Source organism: Lonchura striata, chromosome 8 (genome assembly GCF_046129695.1).
Source record: "Lonchura striata isolate bLonStr1 chromosome 8, bLonStr1.mat, whole genome shotgun sequence".
Taxonomy (NCBI): Eukaryota; Metazoa; Chordata; class Aves; order Passeriformes; family Estrildidae; genus Lonchura; species Lonchura striata.
This window is the reverse complement of record NC_134610.1, coordinates 38,375,676-38,393,619: the sequence shown is the minus strand read 5'-3', so window position 1 is coordinate 38,393,619 and position 17,944 is coordinate 38,375,676. Positions and strand designations below refer to the sequence as shown.

Below are 17,944 nucleotides of genomic sequence, written 5' to 3'. Positions count from 1 at the left end.
ATTCCCCTCTCAGACTGTGACTTAGATGTGATAATTGGCTTCGATGTCAGTGATGTTGGGCCCGGTCAAAACATCTTCAGCTCCCAGCGAGGCCTGGAGTCGAGAGTGGAGTCCGTGCTGAACAGGATAATGCAGATGCAGAAGATCAGCTGCACTGGCAACCAGGCACCCAACGTCAGGGTGGCCATCATGGCCCAGGCCCAGGGGGGACCCGTGGAGGGGCTGGACTTCTCTGAGTACCAGCCCGAGCTCTTGGAGAGGTTCCTGGACATGCGGACCCGCGGGCCCTATTACCTCAGGGCAGACACACTGAGGTCCTACCTGAGCAAATTCCGATCCTCGCCCGCTGGCAGCACCAAGGTGAGTCAGGGTCAAGACCTCTGGGCTGGTATTGGCCAGCAAAGCTGACTTCTGATGTCCTTAGGTTGGTAAAGAAACTGTAAATTCATAATAATTTTAAAAAATTAATTAAATTAATTGAATTTATTCACCATAAATGTAGTCACTTAAGCCCTACTTGTTTGCTGCACTGCATTGTCACAGTCCTGTCCTGACAATTGATGAGCATCACTGCAGCCAGTTCCCACAGTCACTGCTTAGCTGCAAATGATTGATCTCCAGATATTTCCTGTGTTGTGCTCTATCAACACCTGTATGATGTACAGGAACAGGAATGTACAGGAACCTGGCACAGGAATGCAGAGCTTCATGGCCTGGAAAAGGTGTGGAAGTCCCCTCACTCTCTCTCAGATGAAGCACTGGAAAAAGGCACTTCAGGTTGCATATAGATTGTGATTCACACCTGAAATATTCTGGGTCCTGATGGAAATTTGTTTCTCTCCCAGGTCATAATCCATTTTACTGATGGTGTAGATGAGCCAATAAATCAGCTGGAGGCTGCTTCGTCCACTTTACACTCAGAAGGTAATTTTTTTGCTCTTCTAGGCAGTGATTATAGTCCATGTTATCATATAGCCCATTTTACCACAATTTATCCTAAATTCATCTGCTTTTGATAGTACAGGCTAAGGATTTTGTGAGTTCTACATGCACTTGCTATTCTTCACTGCCTTCCTGTGATGTTTAACTGCCTGCTGCCACCTAAGCATGTGGGCAACTTACACTGGATCTGTTTGAAGATCCTTGATCTCTATTGAAAAGGCTTTCAATCAAAGATATGGATAACCATGTGTTCTCACAGGGGAGAGGTGTGCAGGCCCTGCAGAGCACCTCTCCCCATCACACATCCCCTTCTGCTTCTCTGCCAGGAGTCAATGCTCTCATCTTCGTCGGGCTGGACCGAGTGACCAACTTTGACAGGGTGATGCAGCTGGAGTTTGGCCGTGGATTCACCTACAACAGACCACTCAGAGTTAATCTGCTGGACTTGGATTTTGAGCTGGCAGAGCAGCTTGTAAGTATCTTGGCACAGGCAGTGCTGCCTTGTAATGCTGGAGGAAAGCCCACGGCTGGATCTCCAGCAGGGTTGAGCCGTGGCTGGATTACACCCTCTTGGCTCTGCTCCTCTCCCCTCCCTGCCTCACGTCAGCTCTTTCCACAGATGCCACAGCAAACAAAGTTCAGAGCAGATCACGGTCTCTTCCCACTCCTGAAGAAACCCTACTCCAGCTGAGGCTTTAGGTCAAATGGGATGGGCTAAGATGCCATCAAAAGCTGCAGTGCCAAAAACCCGCCCTCTGCCTGTGTTTACACTGTTGTTTTTTTTTAACTTTACAGTAATGCCCTGTCGTGCCTGGTCAGTGCTAAACCTCTTGTAGAAGCGTTGCTTTCGAGGTTTCTTTCCCTGATCTCATGCACTGCCTGTATTTTAGACATGCTTTTACAAATGAAGGAGTTACCCTTTAAATCCCTTCCAACCTAACCCATTCCATTCCCATTCTTTCTTCTTCATAGATTTACTTCATTCCCAATGCATAGTCCCTCTTGAGTGTTGAGTTAATTTGCTGTCAACCTCTGTATGTCCAGTTCCTCCCAACTTTTCAGCTGCTACCAGCATGATTGAGCTCCTTTTCCAATAAATTTAATAAGACTGGGTTTAACCACTGGTCCCTGTGGTAACCTTGCTGGGCCCTTCCCCACAAATCAAAGTGTAGCCATTTGTGAGTGAGCCTTGGGTTTTGGGATAAGAGTTGGTCCTCAGCCCCTCCCCAAGTAATATAGCCTAGGAAAACCCTTCCAAAATGTGAATGTGCGAAGCTGGCAGGAAACGTTTGCAGCCAGCAATGTACTTGGCAAAGAAAGTGACTTTTTTCCCCTCTTCTTTCTGATGGATGATGTAAAACCAAGCTGTGGTTTCTCTGAGTCCATATAATTCTTTTTAACCTTTTTTTTCTCCTTTACCGTGTGCTTGCAAACTGTTCTCGGCCTGTGGCTGCTGGTGAGCTGTGACTTTCTCGTGGCCTTCTCCACAGACTGGAATTTTTTCCTTTGACAATGAGATTTCTCTCTTCAGTGACAGGCACAGCTCTGGGGACTGGTGTCCTATAACATGCACTCAATGAATTCTACCCCACGCAGTTTCTGTTTAAACCCTTCCCTCTGGTGTCCAAAATCAGTGGTGTTGGGGCTCTGGCAGGTTTCTAATGCTTTCACTTTCCATTTTTCCTGCAGGATAATATCGCAGAGAGGACGTGCTGCAAGGTCCCCTGCAAGTGCTCAGGACAGAGAGGGGACAGAGGTGTGCCAGGCCCTATAGGACCAAAGGTAGGTCACTTCATCTGGGGATGAAGGGTCCCTGTGCACAGGTGCCTGGTGGTGACGTGCAGGTCGTGTAGTTGCAGTGCATGATGTTAATTGGGAGATCAGCTTCATTTACTCCCCGCATTTGAGAACTGACCTTGGGACATACAGAGCAATTGAGGGCTGCTCTTCTTCCCTTTCCCCACAGCCTCAGTGCTGCAAAACATCCAAGAGGGCAGGAATAAATGTCTGGAAAGATAGGGTGAAATATCCTGTGAAGCAAATTAGGGACATCAAAAGGAGATTATATCTCTCCAAGCAGTTACTTTGTGCTTATCTAGGGAAATCTTGAATATCAATCACAGAACTATGAAGGAAATTCACAATTTTGTTTTTTATCTTCTAGGGTGTCACAGGGGATCTTGGCTACGGAGGCTACCCTGGTGATGAAGGAGGACCGGTGAGTGACTGCCCCTGTTCAAATGGGGATCTCACCATAGTCAAGTGTTTGGAGGTGTTTCCACTAAATGAAAAGACTCCGAATTTTTTCTGCTGGGAATGTGGTTGTGGGTTAGAAGAGACAGCAGAATTCTGAGTTTCCCACACCTGACATGCTGAGTTGCTGGTCCCAGATTCTCCCAAGAGAAAATCAGTAGGGAGCTTCTTGAGAGCTGGAGAAGGATGATGGGGAAATAACTCCCATTATTTGATGTCACCCATCTCTGTGCTATTCCCTAAGGCAAATAAAATCCTCAACTTCATCAAATCTGCAGCCTATGCCAAAGTTATCCATACCACCTGCAGCTGAAAGATTTGAGTTAGTCCAAAAGTGGAACCAAGAGTGATGTTCCTATCCCTCACACGGCAGACAACGTGAATCCCGTGAACTCTTACTAACACTCTTCATCCAAACTATGCATGAATCCCACGTCAGCCCTGGAATAAACATCCCTCCATGCATCACTCCCAAGGGCTGAAGCCAAGGCCAAGGGGCTGACAGTGCTTGTGGCTTTTCCAACAGTGCAGGCAGGGGCCAAAGGCAATGTTTTCCTGGGGCTTGAAGGTCAGGACGGGATTAGACATCTGTGCAGAACTCTGAGAGCTTCTTCTTGTCATTTTAGTTTTGAAAGAGTGGTTTCACAAAGCTCTTTCACAGCTGAGGGACTGGGAAGGATGTTTCTCTCTCAATGATGAAGACTTGCAGTTGGTCTCTACGTGAGGAAGGCTGTGGGCAAGAGACGGTGGGGTTGCCAGGCAAAACCTGCTGCTCCTGTGCCTCCAAGCTACCTCCTGTGACAGATAACCACAGCAAAAGGCTTAGCAGGCAGCTCCTGACTGTTGTTTTTCCCCTCTATGCACCAGGGTGAGCGTGGACCACCGGGTGTGAATGGGACACAAGGTTTCCAGGGATGCCCTGGGCACAGAGGAACAAAGGTAGGTGTGGAATAAGCCTGCACAGAGCAGACCCAGAGTTCAGCGGGTGGGAGTCCCCCAGGGGTAATTCCTGCTGCTTCAGGAGCTCACACAACCATGTGCCCTTGAGTGGTTGTGTCCACCTGGCCAGGCACCAGGGTTTTCAGAGGCTGTTTTGGCTTTGGTGCTGCTATGAAGAACAAAAAGGCAGCCCAGAGACCCAGGCTCAACCCACAGACAAGGATGATCTATCTTCTGTAGTCTGGCTCTGGGGGAAAGATTTGGGAAGAGATGGATGTGCGTGTCTTGGCACAGGGCTGGGACAGTGAGTGGGTGGAACTCTGCTGCTGGGGAAGAGGGAGACAAGTGAGCCATGGCTGAGGAACCTTGAGCTAATGGTCCAGGACAGCAGCTGCACCCCAAGCCAGAAAAGGTGGTGAAACATATAATGTTTATGGGAAGTAGTGAAATTAAGGGGATGTTTCCTACCATTTGCTCTCACCACATGATCCTCTGGCAGAGATAAGAGGAATGCATGAACCAAGCCCATTAGCTGAGATACTGAGTCTTGTTAAAAATCTGTTCAGCCTTGGACAAAGGCACTAGGACTGGGTCTGGATTAACATAAAAATGGGTGCAGGGAGAAACTAAAAGTCAGTTTGTCAGTCAGTCAGAAGGAAGAGTTGTGGCAAGGAGTGAGATATTTTATTGGATCAGCTGGATTAACCCCCATGCCCCACATATTTTGTCTTGGCACAAGTGCTGGGGAGGCAGCTGAAGACAAACATTGACATAAGAAAAACTAGGGAAAGTCCTGTCCTGGTTGTAGCTCTGGGTCTGACACCAAACCCAGCCCTCTTTCTCCACTGCTTCCTATGGCAGTGAGCTGAACAAAAGTGGAATAACACTCTTTTCTATCTCCTTAGGGTTCTCGGGGATTCCCAGGAGAGAAGGTAGGGAGCTATTCCCTCATGCCACAGCAGCGAGCGTGAGTGTGTGGCACATCAATATCCCCCGCCTTGTTCCCCCTTCCTCTCAGTCAGCATTTGCTTCTTGCCTCCCTTCCACAGGGTGAACTGGGAGAAATGGGTCTGGATGGCATTGATGGAGAAGAGGTCAGTAATTTTAATTGTTTTTCTCTTAATGACTTGATGCTTCAGTGAAGTATCTAGAAAGCACCTTGGAAGTGGCAAATATTCTAAAATATTTTTCTGTTCTTTTAGGGAGACAAGGGTTTGCCTGGCTCCTCTGGAGAGAAGGGATATTCTGGCAGGAGGGTAGGCTTTGATCTCTTTTATAGTGAGGCTAAATGATGCTGTAGAGGTGGATTTGAGCCAAGGGAGGGAGGAAAGCCATCGTGCTCCCCTCAGGGCTGAGGGCTGGGCAGAGATGTTTTCAACAAGCAAGAGCTGCTCCTCCTAACTCTCCATCTCTTCCCACAGGGAGATAAGGGAGTTAAGGGTGAACGAGGGGAACGAGGTGACCGTGGGCTCCGTGGAGATCCGGTAAATATTGCTAAGGAATCTTCTTCATTTTCCACCCACTTTCCACTGATCCTGGAGTCATCAGAGAGGGTAGCTCTGGCTTATTAAATGCTGTTTCACAGTGGCAGGTCCCATGACAGAGCAAGGACTCAGAAGTGACACATAGATACCATGTTATACCAACCCATCAATCTCTGCTTCACCATATTAAATTCCCCTTCCTCATCTTCTTCAATATTACTTCTCAGTTGAAAAGCTGTGTCTGGCTGAAAACAGCTGAAATACTTAATCTATTTCAGTCAAAAAGGGGGAAAAAAAGGGAAAAGTTGGTTCTCAGCTCTAGCAGAGAACTCTCAGTTTATGAGATTTGATTTTCATGCTCCACTTACACAGGTGTTTCTCATTGCTCTGTTGCTTTCAGGGAGATTCAGGAGCTGATAATACTCAACGGGGCCCCAGAGGACAAAAGGGTGAAATTGGACCAATGGTAAATTTTTTTTGTTGTCTTGTGTTGTTTTTTGGGTTTTACAACAGAACGAGCCAGAGAAAGGGAGAAAAAAGGATGCTGCCAAAAAGATGCAAGTTCCTTAATCTCATTGTGCCTTGTCAGATGGAATATTTTTTTCCACTAGAAAATGTTGTTGGTTTGCAACCAAAACTTTCTCTGGGAAGATGTCAGTTTAGGAGATGTTTTGTGTTAAAAAGCACCTTTAAAAAAATTATTATTATTTTACAATGCGTTTTTGGGATATTGCCTCTAAAAATAACTTTGTACTTGGAAATTACCTTTGTATGTTCTCATGGGTCATATACAAAAGCAGAGAACTGATTAGATTACATCAAATCTAAACCTCCTGATTCACCTTTGCAAGAAAAAAAAAACAAACCACAAGTTCCTTGGAAAATTGCAAAACCCATCTGTTTTCACATCAGCTCACAATAAAAAATGTGTCTTAAATTGTCAGAAGGCATTTCCCAAAGAACAGGAATGTTGATCTCTGCTGGCTCAGAAACTTGATGGAAATTCTCTGTGAGTTAGAAGGATTCCCACCAAAGGCAGGACTATTAAATTGTGTGAAAGCATGAAAGGAGACATTTTTTGAGATCTGAATCTATTTTCCCAGTGCCTGCTCATCTCAGGGCTCTCACTTGAGTTTTGTTTTTCCCTTAGGGAGATCCTGGACCGGCAGGGCCAGAGGGCCCAGATGGTGAAGTGGGGAGGAGGGTGAGTTGCCAGACCTCCAGTCAGCAAGGCCCAGGCTTAGATTGACCATAACTTTTCCTTCCTTTCCATGTATTTTGTTTCACAGACATCAGGAATTCAACTTAAAAACCTAATAAGCCACCCCCCAAAAAAAGACAAAAATCTCAAAAGGAAGATGCCTCATGGCTTCCTGGCTTGCTGTAGAGACTTCAAAAGTAAAATTTATTCCCATGCAAATAACTCAGAGCTCAGATTAGAGGAGCTACACATGATTTATATTTAACGCCAGGTTGGATGGTGCTTGGAACAACCTGGTCTAGTGGAAGGTGTCCTTGCCCATGGCAGGAGGTTGGAATGAGATGGTCTTGAAGGTCCCTTCCAACCCAAACCAGTCTGTGATTCCATGATATGCATCTGCATTTGGCTGCTGGTTTTGGAAAGGCACAAGTGGAGCTTGAGCTGGGATGTGTTCCCTGTTGTGTGTCCCTCCTGTCCCAGGGATGGTGACACACTCCTGACATGCATGAGGGAGCAGCTCACCTATATGGGGGATGTGAGGAGGGAAAAAACATGCCCAAGTCTGATTTAAGAGATCTGACCATGTGGATTTCCCTTTGCCCCCTGTAGTTTAAAACAGCCAAATGTTAATTTTTGGACTATGAGAAGCATTGATAAGAAGCATTTATCTAAAAGCAATAGGGGAAGGTGTGCTTACATATTAGATCAACAAACCTCATTGTTCCTCCATTTGCAGGGCATGGCAGGACGAAGGGGGCCCATAGGAGTAAAGGTAGGTGGTGATGGGACAACACATGGGGCTCCTGCCACACCATGGGCCAGGCAGCCTCAGCACCCAGAGGGATTTGCCAAGAGAAGGCACATGCAGGCTTTGCTTGTTCCCCTCTGCCTCCTCTCTCCTCCAAATTTCCCAACTCCTCCTCCTCCTCCTCAGGCTCATCTCTCTGTGTGCTCTTTGCTGGACTTGGTGCAGAACCAGCTGTCCACGTGCCTGCCTGTCTCCCACAGTATTCCCTGGCTGGATGTTTTGTCCCCGTGTGCTGCTGGAGCAGTGTAACAGGGCCAAGGCATGATGGCTGATGGCTATCGATTGCAGGAGGCAAATTGCCCCTGCAATGGGGCAATCACTGTGCTTATTGTCTGCTATCACCATATCTTGGTGATAAAAACCCAAGGAAAAAGCCCAGCTGAAAATCCATTCTTCCCTGCTCTTTGTGCAGCTGTGGATACCCTGATCTCCCCTTTCCCTTCCCATGGTGCTGACCACATCCTCCCATGTTAACCTGCACTGTGCTTTTTTATCCTTCCAGGGCACCAAGGGCTCGCCTGGTCAGCCAGGGCCAGCTGGAGAACAAGGCATGCGAGGGCCACAGGTCAGTGAGCTCCCAGCAGAGGAAAGGCCTTGCCTCATGATGATGTGGTGTTACTTCATCACAGCCACTTCCCCAGAGAGTCTCACCCACAAAGACTGTTGGGATTTGGGTATTTTTGGGTGAGCTGTGACCTGGCTATCCTGCCAGCCACTGTGTTCACACCAACCGAGGTGTGACGTGTTTGCAAAGCATCCCTCAGACACTGCAGCACTCACTTCCCTTTGGGTCTTGGTGTGTTTGTGCCCACGTGTGCTGACGACCTCTCTTTTCTTCCCACACAGGGTCCCCCTGGCCAGGTTGGCACACCAGGCATCAGAGGAGAGCAGGGTGTCCCTGGACCCAGGGTAAGTCTGCTGCTTCCCAGACATTGGCCCAACTATGCTATTGCTATTCCAATGTGTCTTTACATTCCCCTCTCCTAGGGCTCCAGCTCTGTTCCACCCCCTTTTAACACTCTCTTCTAGCATGATTCTCCTCTCAGCTTATGCTTAAGACTTCTTGATCAAGAGTTACAGAAGAAAAAGAGCTAAAAGCAACCACAGAGGGGTCAGACTTTCAGTGTTTGGCCCATTATTGGAATTTTAGTTAAAGAGTATTCTTGAGTGATTGGTGGGGATCTCTGTGATGTTTCATCCTCTGAAGCCAGAGCTTGACCATCTCACATGCCTGCAGGGGCCAGCCCATGTATTTATTTCTCCCTCTTGCTGCATTCCTCAGCCATTTGGCATAAAGCCATATTGCATTTCCCCACCCCCAGCATGATTTTCCCCCTCTTGCTTTCCTGTGGGTGCTTTCTTAGGGACAATATAAATTGCTGCTGACATTTGCATTGAATTGAGCCAGACCTCCAGCTCTTCCCAAACATGAAGCAGACTTCTGAATTTCCTGAGGTGTTTTGAGAGACACCAGCCTGACTAGTCATACATGATTTCTCTGGTCATCCACTTCCCTATTCCTGGCCCCTGAGCTTTTTTGAATGTTGCCAATATGCCTGTCCTGATTTCCATTCCAGGCAGGGAGTGGACCCCCAGGACCCCCAGGAGAACGTGGCAGGATTGGTCCCCTGGGAAGAAAGGTATGTCTTCAGGAGCACTGGGCACCAGCAACTAAAGCTGCATCAAAAAGCTGCTGGATTTTGCATGGGCTTGAAGAAATAGAGGAGATAAACCTCTTGGGCTTTCACAGTGCGGATAAAAGCAGCTCTGTGCTCATTGTCTCATTAGACTCCCATTTCAGTGAACAGAAAGGCAAAAGTAACTGAGCAACTGAGATCCCGAATCAACATTCCTGAGCAGATTCTCAGAAAATGCCCATGTGGGAAGGTTTTATCTTTCCTGAAATCACCAAAGATCCCACAAAAGAGCATGTACATGACAGTATTTCGGGCTGTGTAGGTCCACTCATGCCTTTCTGCCACGTGCAGGGTTGCAGGTTGCTATGTGAGAAGAAACCAGTGTTGATGGGGTGGGAAGGGCTCAGAGCAGCCTGGAGTTCTAGCACATGCTTTAACAGATGCTCTTCTTTTTAGGGTGAGCCTGGAAACCCTGGACCCAAAGGGCCGAACGGACAGCCGGGCCCACGAGGAGAGATGGTGAGTGTGCTCATGCTCTCACACCTCTAAGGACACTTAAGGAACTTCAAGGAACATTTAAGAGTTTCACAAAGGCCTGTGGCTTCAGTGGTTTCTGTCTACTGGTGCTGTTGGACCTGTGGGGTTTAAGTTGTTTATATATGACGTATCATTTACGTATTAATGACTCTGGCTTTTCAATTTCAGGGTGATGATGGACGAGATGGAATTGGTGGCCCGGGTCCTAAAGGCAGGAAGGTAGGTGTATGCTCAGCATTCCCACCTCCTCAACAAGGACAAGGAAGCAGCCAAGATCTCCAGCGCAGATGGATGAGGGTATTTTCTAGAACATATCCAAATTAACCTTTCTGTTGTTTCAGGGAGAACGTGGCTTTGTAGGTTATGCAGGGCCAAAGGTAGGTGCAGCCCATGAGCTGTGCATTTATTTTCCAAGCCATTTTCCATGGGCCTGTGCAGGTTTAGAGCTGCTGTTTGTGGTTTTCCCCTCCTAGGGAGGACCTGGTGACCGTGGTGTCGCTGGAGGCCCCGGCCCCAAAGGAAACAGAGGTCGCAGAGTAAGTTGGACAATTTTACAAATTTTCCCTTCTGCATGAATGCCCTGATAGATGGACACACCTTTTCCTCAAAGTGCTCCTGGGAGTATTCCTCATGGAGAGGACTTCTTTGCTCTCTCTTTCTAGGGAAATGCAGGAGTACCTGGGGCACCTGGTCAGAAAGGAGAGATTGGATACCCTGGGCCATCTGTAAGTGTCCATTGCATTGCTGCTTGGCTTCATGTAATGGTGCCTGTGGGTGCCAGGCATTGAAAAATAAGTCCATCACTGTCTCCTGCTGAATTCAAGTTGGGGAAATCCCTCTGTATTTGTCTGGGATGTGTCTCTATAAATTTTTAAGCAGCTGTTTATCACTGACAAATATTTACCCTTCCTCAAACCAAAGGAAGAAGTCAAGAGGCATGCTTTTACCAGGCATTAGGAATTCCCCATGGCAATATGTCCCTTAAAATTCCTTCTAGGAGATTCTCATCTCTTTATCATTCACCACCCCACACAGAATATGGGCCATGACCAAATCTGGCTGGAACAAGGCTCCCTAGAAAGGTCAAGATGAACCTGGAGCATTGTAACTCATTGAATGGTCTGTGTTGGAAGGGATCTTAAAGACCTTCCAGTTCCAACCTCCATTTAGGGTTTGGCCTCAGCTAGGTTTACTCCTCACACAGAAGAGCCCTGCACTCTGCTGTTGGAAACACAGCTGAAAACAGACAGATTTTCCCTTGGCTCCTGCATGACCCATGGCTTGGCAGTTATCCTGACAGGGTTCATAAGGCACCCTGGAGATACACTTTGCACTCAGTACACTCAACTTCTCTTCATTCTTTGAAACAGGGCCTTAAAGGCGAGAAAGGAGAATCCAGAGATGTAAGTGTGGCATAATTTTTCTCCTGTTTTGGAACACCCTTGAGTTGGCTGTGTGACATATCTCTTTCCCCCCCTTTCTTTACTTCCTAAAGCAATGTGCGCTGGTGCGGAACATCAAAGACAAATGCCGTGAGTACCTCCTCAGTGCTTTGCTAAGCCCCTCTCTCTACCCTTATTTGCCCATCATGTTATGTTGGATGGCACTGACCAAGCTGTTTTTTTCTTTCCATCTTTTCCACAGCTTGCTGCTATGGTAAGTCTCATTCAGTCCTTTAAACCCCAGGGTGGCTGCATGTCACAATTATTGCTCTCCCCACATATGAATTATTTACCCCTGATGAGGACGCACTCCTTGAATCCTGACAGCTGTTTGAGGCATGATTTGTTCCTGATGCACATTCCCAACAGGTCCCAAGGAGTGCCCTGTCTTCCCAACTGAGCTGGCCTTCGCTATTGACACCTCCTCGGGTGTTGTGAGGGAGGTTTTCAACAGGATGAAGCAAACCGTGCTCAGAGTGGTCAACAACTTAACCATCGCCGAGAGCAACTGTCCCCGGGGGGCACGGGTGGCTCTGGTCACCTACAACAACGAGGTCACCACCGAGATCCGCTTTGCTGATGCCAGGAAGAAATCCAGCCTCCTCCAGCAGATCCAAAACTTCCAGGCAACCCTGACCACGAAGCCACGCAGTCTGGAGACCGCCATGTCCTTCGTGGCCAGGAATACCTTCAAGCGTGCCCGCAGTGGCTTTCTGATGAGGAAGGTGGCTGTCTTCTTCAGCAACGGGGACACGAGGGCGTCCCCTCAGCTCAACGATGCTGTGCTGAAGCTCTACGACGCCGGGGTTGTGCCGGTGTTCCTCACCAGCAGGCAGGATGCTGTTCTTGCCAGAGCTCTGGAGGTTGGAGTCTTTCCCCCTTTCTTTATTTTCTGTTCATGCCCTTGGTCTGATTTCATGGTGTTGGATGCCACAAGCAACGCTTGGCTTTCATGGGCCTCTCAATTGTGGAAGAGAGTATTGCTGGCCAAACACATCCATCCATTAGGAGAGAAACCCTAATTCCATAATCACCACAACACATGCTGGGAAATGCTAGTGAGACTCTCAGGAGTTCACTCTTTTCCTAGGCCATGGCTCCAGGGTGCCAAGTGTGGGATGAAACAGAAGGAAAATTATGACAGAAAGGGAAGGTGAGAGTACATTAACTTTGTTGGCAGAGGGAGAGTGGACAGGCAGAGATTGAAAGCCACAAAAAAGCCCCAGATAAACTCACTGAGCACTGGTTCAAGTGGTCCCTTTTGGAGTTTATGACTCTAAACTGATACCGAGGACACTAGGCTCCTCCAAAAGGGATCCACTGAGAGCATTGTGCTGAGCAGAGAATCCCTCAGAGCTGTGTGTTGCCCTGCCCTCCTCTGAGCTGAGAGCAACAGAAGGCAGCGTTACTGACTCTGTGTGTTTCTGTTTCCATCTCACCAGATCAATAACACAGCGGTTGGCCACGCCATTGTTCTTCCAACCAGCGGCGCTCAGCTGAATCAAACCATTCAGAGGCTTTTGACTTGTCACATTTGTTTGGGTAAAGCTTCCAGTTTCTCCTCTAGACAGTTCCAAATCCTTCTGGCCACACAGCAGTCGGTTGTAAGAAGGGAAGCCCAACTTGGGAGTTGGCCCTTTTGTTGGTGGCTACAAGGGATTGTTGGGTTGAGCAGAAAACAATGGCATTGTGAATGGGGTTCGCTGGGCGTTCTCTACTTTGTAAGGAGAATCTCCTTTTTTGTCTGGATGCCACTTTTATAGCCCAAATACTGATAGCTAAGTGCTGTAAAAGATGGCCTTCTGCCACTTTTGACAGTGTGCTTCAGGGATCCCCTTGGACAAAGGAGCACATAAAAAAATGCTGAACACACTGCTGAATGTGTTGTGGGATGAAATTACTTAGGTATCAAGCAGTGGACCAGTGAATGTCCAGGGCTTGATGGTATTCCATGTGACACAAGAGATGTTTACAGTGATGAGGGAGAGTTGTGTTTGGGTCCTGCAGGTGAAACCACCCCCTGTGTTTTTTCCCTAGATGTGTGTGACCCCCATCCCAGCTGTGTTGGAACTGGCCAGAGACCTGCATTCCGAGACAGAAGGGCAGCCCCCACAGATGTGGACTCAGACATAGCCTTCATCCTGGACAGCTCCGAGTCCACCACCCCTCTGCAGTTCAGTGAGATGAGGAAGTACATTTCCCACATTGTAACCAACCTGGAAATCAGCTCAGAGCCAAAAGTGTCCCAGCACCACGCCAGAGTGGCCGTTCTCCAGCAAGCTCCTTATGAACACGAAACCAACTCAAGCTTCCCACCAGTAAAAACTGAGTTCTCACTAACTGATTATGCATCCAAAGAGAAGATCATTAATTACCTCCACAACCAAATGACCCAGCTTCATGGCACGAGGGCTCTGGGAAGTGCAATTGAACACACAATCGCTCATGTCTTTGAAAGTGCACCGAGCCCTCGGGACCTAAAAGTCATAGTTCTGATGATGACTGGAAAAGTGAACAAAAAAGAACTTGAGCACCTGGAGAGGGTTGTCATCAATGCAAAATGCAAAGGGTACTTCTTTGTCATCTTGGGCATCGGCAGGAAGGTGAATGCCAAGAATATCTACAGCCTTGCCAGCGAGCCAAATGACGTGTTCTTCAAGCTGGTTGATAAACCAGGAGAGCTCCATGAAGAGCCCTTGATGCGTTTTGGGACGCTGCTGCCATCCTTTATCAGAAGTAAGTGTAACATCCTGCAGCCCAAGTGTCATGGAAGGGGCAACACGTAGCCTCTGAAAGGTTTTGAGCAGCAGGACCCACTGAAGTTAGTATCTTTTTGATGGTTTGTACAGTTTGGTGCAATTTGGGCTGCTCATAATTACCTAGTTGAGTATGTCTGGGTTTTGTTCACTTTGGCTTCCCCGTCACCTTCCATTTTGATCCACCAAGTAGAGTTTGCACTTCAGTGTGCTTTGCTTTCATCTCCATGGGCTCACCTGATCTCATCCCACCGGGCCTGCCTCTCCCATAGGTCCTGCTGAGGCCCTTTGCAGCACTTCCTTGGAGCTCCTTGAACAGACAGCAGATCTTTCTTCCCAACTTCAGCATAAACATCATGTCCAGCAGGCCCTTGGCTGGCTCAGGCTGAGATCTGGAGTTTCTCTATGCAAATTGAAGGACCAGATGTACAGGATTCTTTGCTCAGGGATAAACAAACCTGCTGTATTTGGGATATGCTGGCTGTGCTGCAAAAATCTACATCTCAGCTTTGCTAGAGAACCCAGGCTAGACCTCCAGCTGCCACAGATCCTAAACATACCCATCCAGCAAGGATAAGAATTAGACCTCTTCTAGGAAATCTGGGTTTTAGCAAAAATTCTTGAAAATCAGATTAGTGGGCTGATATACCACAGGTTCAGGAATGTCTTGCACCAAATAGGAAGCAAACATCTAGAAATAAATGTTTAGGTTATATCAGTTTGCTTTTCCCATTTACTGCTTACAGCAGTCCTAGAAACTCCTACCTCTTGAAAAAATAACATTACCTATGTGGTTGGAAGTGCCCTCTTACAAGAAATGTGTTTATAAGTGACAGACTCAGGCAAACAACCCTCTTGTAGTTAAGGCCCTCATGTTTGTAAACTGGAATAACAAATCTTCCAGCCCAGGATGTTGCAGTAACCAAACATCAAGCAAGAATAGGAAAGTCATTTTGTTTGTTTGTTTGTTTGTTTTTAAATTAATAGGAAATAAATGTAATGTGTTGGTAGCAGGTATCCACCATCCTCAACTCCAGTATTTAATATCTCTCTCTGTCTCCAGGTGAATTTGCTTTCTACCTGTCTCCAGAGATAAGGAAACAATGTGAGTGGCTCCAGAATGGTCAGCAAGTCCAGAGCCAGCACCCCGTGCTCATCGGACAGAAAGCAGTGTGAGTAATGCTTAGGGGAAAAGGAAAGAAAAAGGAACTTAACTTTCAAAAATCAGGATTATCTTTTAATTAGTATAATTTGAATAATATTTCAATTAACTTTACTGGTTCCTCCAGTGCTGTGTGAAAAGAGCAACAGAGATAGCTGCTAGAGAAGGGTGAGGTATATTTTTAAATTTGGGGTAAATTTCATATTTATATACGTATAAAAATATGAAGGAGGTATATGCTGACTTTGATCGTGTAGGTCGGGAATTCCAGAAATTATTATGAATTTGGGGCTTTCTACTCCAAGCATTATTTTTAGAGGCTGGGCTGCCCTGGGTTATCTGATACACAGCACCCATGGTAATATTTTCTGAAGAGAAGGGAAAGCTTGTGTCACCCAGACTCACTGCTGGCACAGAGCTGTCCTGGCTTTAGAAGGCCAAGCCCCTGGAAGTCAGGCATGCTACAGATCCATCTGCTGAGTTTGCCCTTATCAGAGAATCACAGAACAGTCTGGGTTGGAAGGAACCTTAAAGAACATCTTGTTCCAACCCCTTGCCACGGGCAGGGGCACCTTCCACTAGGAGCACTTTTCACTCCTCACTGTGGGCAAAGCTAAAGCTGGCAAAGACTCTTAACCTCAGGTGGGTTCTTGCCAATGGTTTCTACGTCAGCTCATCTCCACTTCCAAAATTCTGCTCAGATTCGTGGCTCCCAACGCGACTGCCAGCCAGACCTTCCCTGCCAGCACCACGGTCAGCGCAACCATCAGGCCGGCGGCGAGTGCCCACTCCAGAACCACTCCTGCCAGCACCACGGCCCAGACCAGAGCCCCCGAGACCTCCCCGGCCAGCTCCGTGGCCCAGGGGAACGCCACAGCCCAGGGAGCAGCCAGTGCCACCACCCACACCAAAGCCAGCGGCCGGGCCACCAGCAACACCACCGCGGCCGGCGGCCGGAGGAGACACAGCGGTATGTGAACTGTGGGCAGTGCCTCCCCCTAGGCTGAACCACAGCAGGCTGTGGCCCTTCTTGCCCCCTGAGAGGATTATTCCTGTGGGAAATATCACCCACAGGCCAAATTTCAGTTTTAGGTGTAAATGAGGAAGTCTGTGCTGAAGGCATTGTCAACTTGTGTTAAGAATTCTGTGCAAAATTGTTGCCCCCAGGTAAAACACGAGCAGGAACAATGCATCCAGGTATAGAGTGCTTCTCTATCTAGTGTGGCTCATTTATTTCCATGATTTCCTTGCAGCATCACCCCTTGGCCAAGTTTTGCTATTTATGATGGTTCATATGATGGCATTGTTTGAACTCTCAGCTAATAGGAATAGTTCATCAATCATCAGTGTGGAGATGTATTTGGGAATGCCAAGCCTCTTTCATGTGAGCACAGTTCATCCAAAGGGAGTTTCCCAGGTATTTTTGCAAGGGGGTTCAGGCAGATCTGCACTAGCTGAGCAAGGATCAAAGAATGTGTCCAAGCACAGGGAAGTTCATCCAGTCACTGATGGCAAGTCCCTGCATAAATAATAAAAAGCAATAAATAAAAGCAATCAAGTTTTGAAAGGCTAATGCTTTCATCAGGTTGAGGGGAATAAACGTTCCTGGTGTTTCTTGTCCCACCAGTGCTTCAAGCAGTGTTTATAAAGGTCTCATCCAGGCAGAGCAGGAAAACCTTTCCATAACAACTTCCTTCACCTGTTAAGGTTATCATCCCTGGAAGTGTTCAAGACCAGGTTGGACAGGGCTTGGAGCAACCTGGTCTGGGGGAAGGTGTCCCTGCCCATCTTATGGGAGTTGGAATGAGATGGTCTGGAAGGTCCCTTCCAACCCAAACCAGTCTTTGGTTTTATGTTCAGTCTTGGGCAGGCTTGGCTTGAAGGTCTTCAGCAGCTCAGTGAATCCATTGCACCCTAGAGAAGGAAGGATCTGACTGGGCACTTTTACAGTTGTTGGGAAAGTGCTGGGAATTTCAAGCTGTGAGAATCTTGGAGAGGGGAAAAAAAAAGGATTTTGATTTGCTAGATTGCAGCAGATTATTAAAGATAAATAAACCACTTGGTGAATCATCTGAGCTATGTAAAACCAAGCCTCTCCTGCAGTGGCATTTGAGACAGCCAGGTACCAGCCTGGCTTGCACTTGCCATGGAAAAAAAATTCTGCAGCACTGAGGCACTTTTTCCTTGAGATCCTTCCCTCTTCATTCACTGCTTGGTGTCCCTTCTGATTCTGTCCTGCAGCCAAGACCCACGACATCCAGATCACAGATGTCACCGAGAGCAGTGCCAGGCTGCGCTGGGCCAGCCCCGAGCCGCACAGCACCTTTGATGTCACTGTCACCCTGGCACACGACCACTCCCTCGTGCAGAGGCAAAACCTGACTGGCACTGAGCACGTGGTCCGAGGGCTCAGGAGCGGGCAGAAATACGTCGTCGCCGTCACTGGCTACCAAAAATCCCAGCCCAAAGTAACCTACACAGGCTCATTCAGCACGAGTACGTGACTCCTAAAAACACGTGGGCAACAAAAAGTGGGAGGGAAAAAAAAAAAAAGGGATTGGGAATCAGTTGGTACCAATAATCCCAGCCCTGGCTGTGCTATGTCGTCTCACCTCATGTCTGCCATCAGCAGCAGCAAATGAGACGTGGCAAATGTGTTTCTTTGAAAAATGGGAGTTTACACTTCAGTGGGGTTAAATCAGCACAGAATGTGGGATAATTAAAGGCAGTCCCAGAGTTGGTTTGTTACGTGCTGGAGGGTTTGTACATCAGTGCAGAAGGTC

The 17,944-nt window shown here is 47.7% G+C and overlaps 1 protein-coding gene across 1 annotated transcript in view; it reads left to right on the top strand.

The window, feature by feature from the left end:
- The window catches only part of COL6A3 (collagen type VI alpha 3 chain), a 57,822-nt gene that overhangs the window by 33,024 nt on the left and 6,854 nt on the right, over window positions 1-17,944 (top strand). The window contains exons 12-41 of the mRNA XM_031505329.2: window positions 14-360; window positions 846-924; window positions 1,269-1,414; window positions 2,632-2,724; window positions 3,107-3,160; window positions 4,063-4,134; window positions 5,040-5,066; window positions 5,184-5,228; window positions 5,337-5,390; window positions 5,556-5,618; window positions 6,019-6,084; window positions 6,769-6,822; window positions 7,556-7,591; window positions 8,130-8,192; window positions 8,474-8,536; window positions 9,205-9,267; window positions 9,721-9,783; window positions 9,970-10,020; window positions 10,143-10,178; window positions 10,275-10,337; window positions 10,464-10,526; window positions 11,172-11,204; window positions 11,297-11,333; window positions 11,446-11,457; window positions 11,613-12,106; window positions 12,686-12,785; window positions 13,281-13,979; window positions 15,063-15,171; window positions 15,863-16,131; window positions 17,403-17,657. Coding sequence (XP_031361189.2) covers window positions 14-360; window positions 846-924; window positions 1,269-1,414; window positions 2,632-2,724; window positions 3,107-3,160; window positions 4,063-4,134; window positions 5,040-5,066; window positions 5,184-5,228; window positions 5,337-5,390; window positions 5,556-5,618; window positions 6,019-6,084; window positions 6,769-6,822; window positions 7,556-7,591; window positions 8,130-8,192; window positions 8,474-8,536; window positions 9,205-9,267; window positions 9,721-9,783; window positions 9,970-10,020; window positions 10,143-10,178; window positions 10,275-10,337; window positions 10,464-10,526; window positions 11,172-11,204; window positions 11,297-11,333; window positions 11,446-11,457; window positions 11,613-12,106; window positions 12,686-12,785; window positions 13,281-13,979; window positions 15,063-15,171; window positions 15,863-16,131; window positions 17,403-17,657 — 3,609 coding nt within the window. The remainder of the gene's footprint in view (window positions 1-13; window positions 361-845; window positions 925-1,268; window positions 1,415-2,631; window positions 2,725-3,106; window positions 3,161-4,062; window positions 4,135-5,039; window positions 5,067-5,183; window positions 5,229-5,336; window positions 5,391-5,555; window positions 5,619-6,018; window positions 6,085-6,768; window positions 6,823-7,555; window positions 7,592-8,129; window positions 8,193-8,473; window positions 8,537-9,204; window positions 9,268-9,720; window positions 9,784-9,969; window positions 10,021-10,142; window positions 10,179-10,274; window positions 10,338-10,463; window positions 10,527-11,171; window positions 11,205-11,296; window positions 11,334-11,445; window positions 11,458-11,612; window positions 12,107-12,685; window positions 12,786-13,280; window positions 13,980-15,062; window positions 15,172-15,862; window positions 16,132-17,402; window positions 17,658-17,944) is intronic.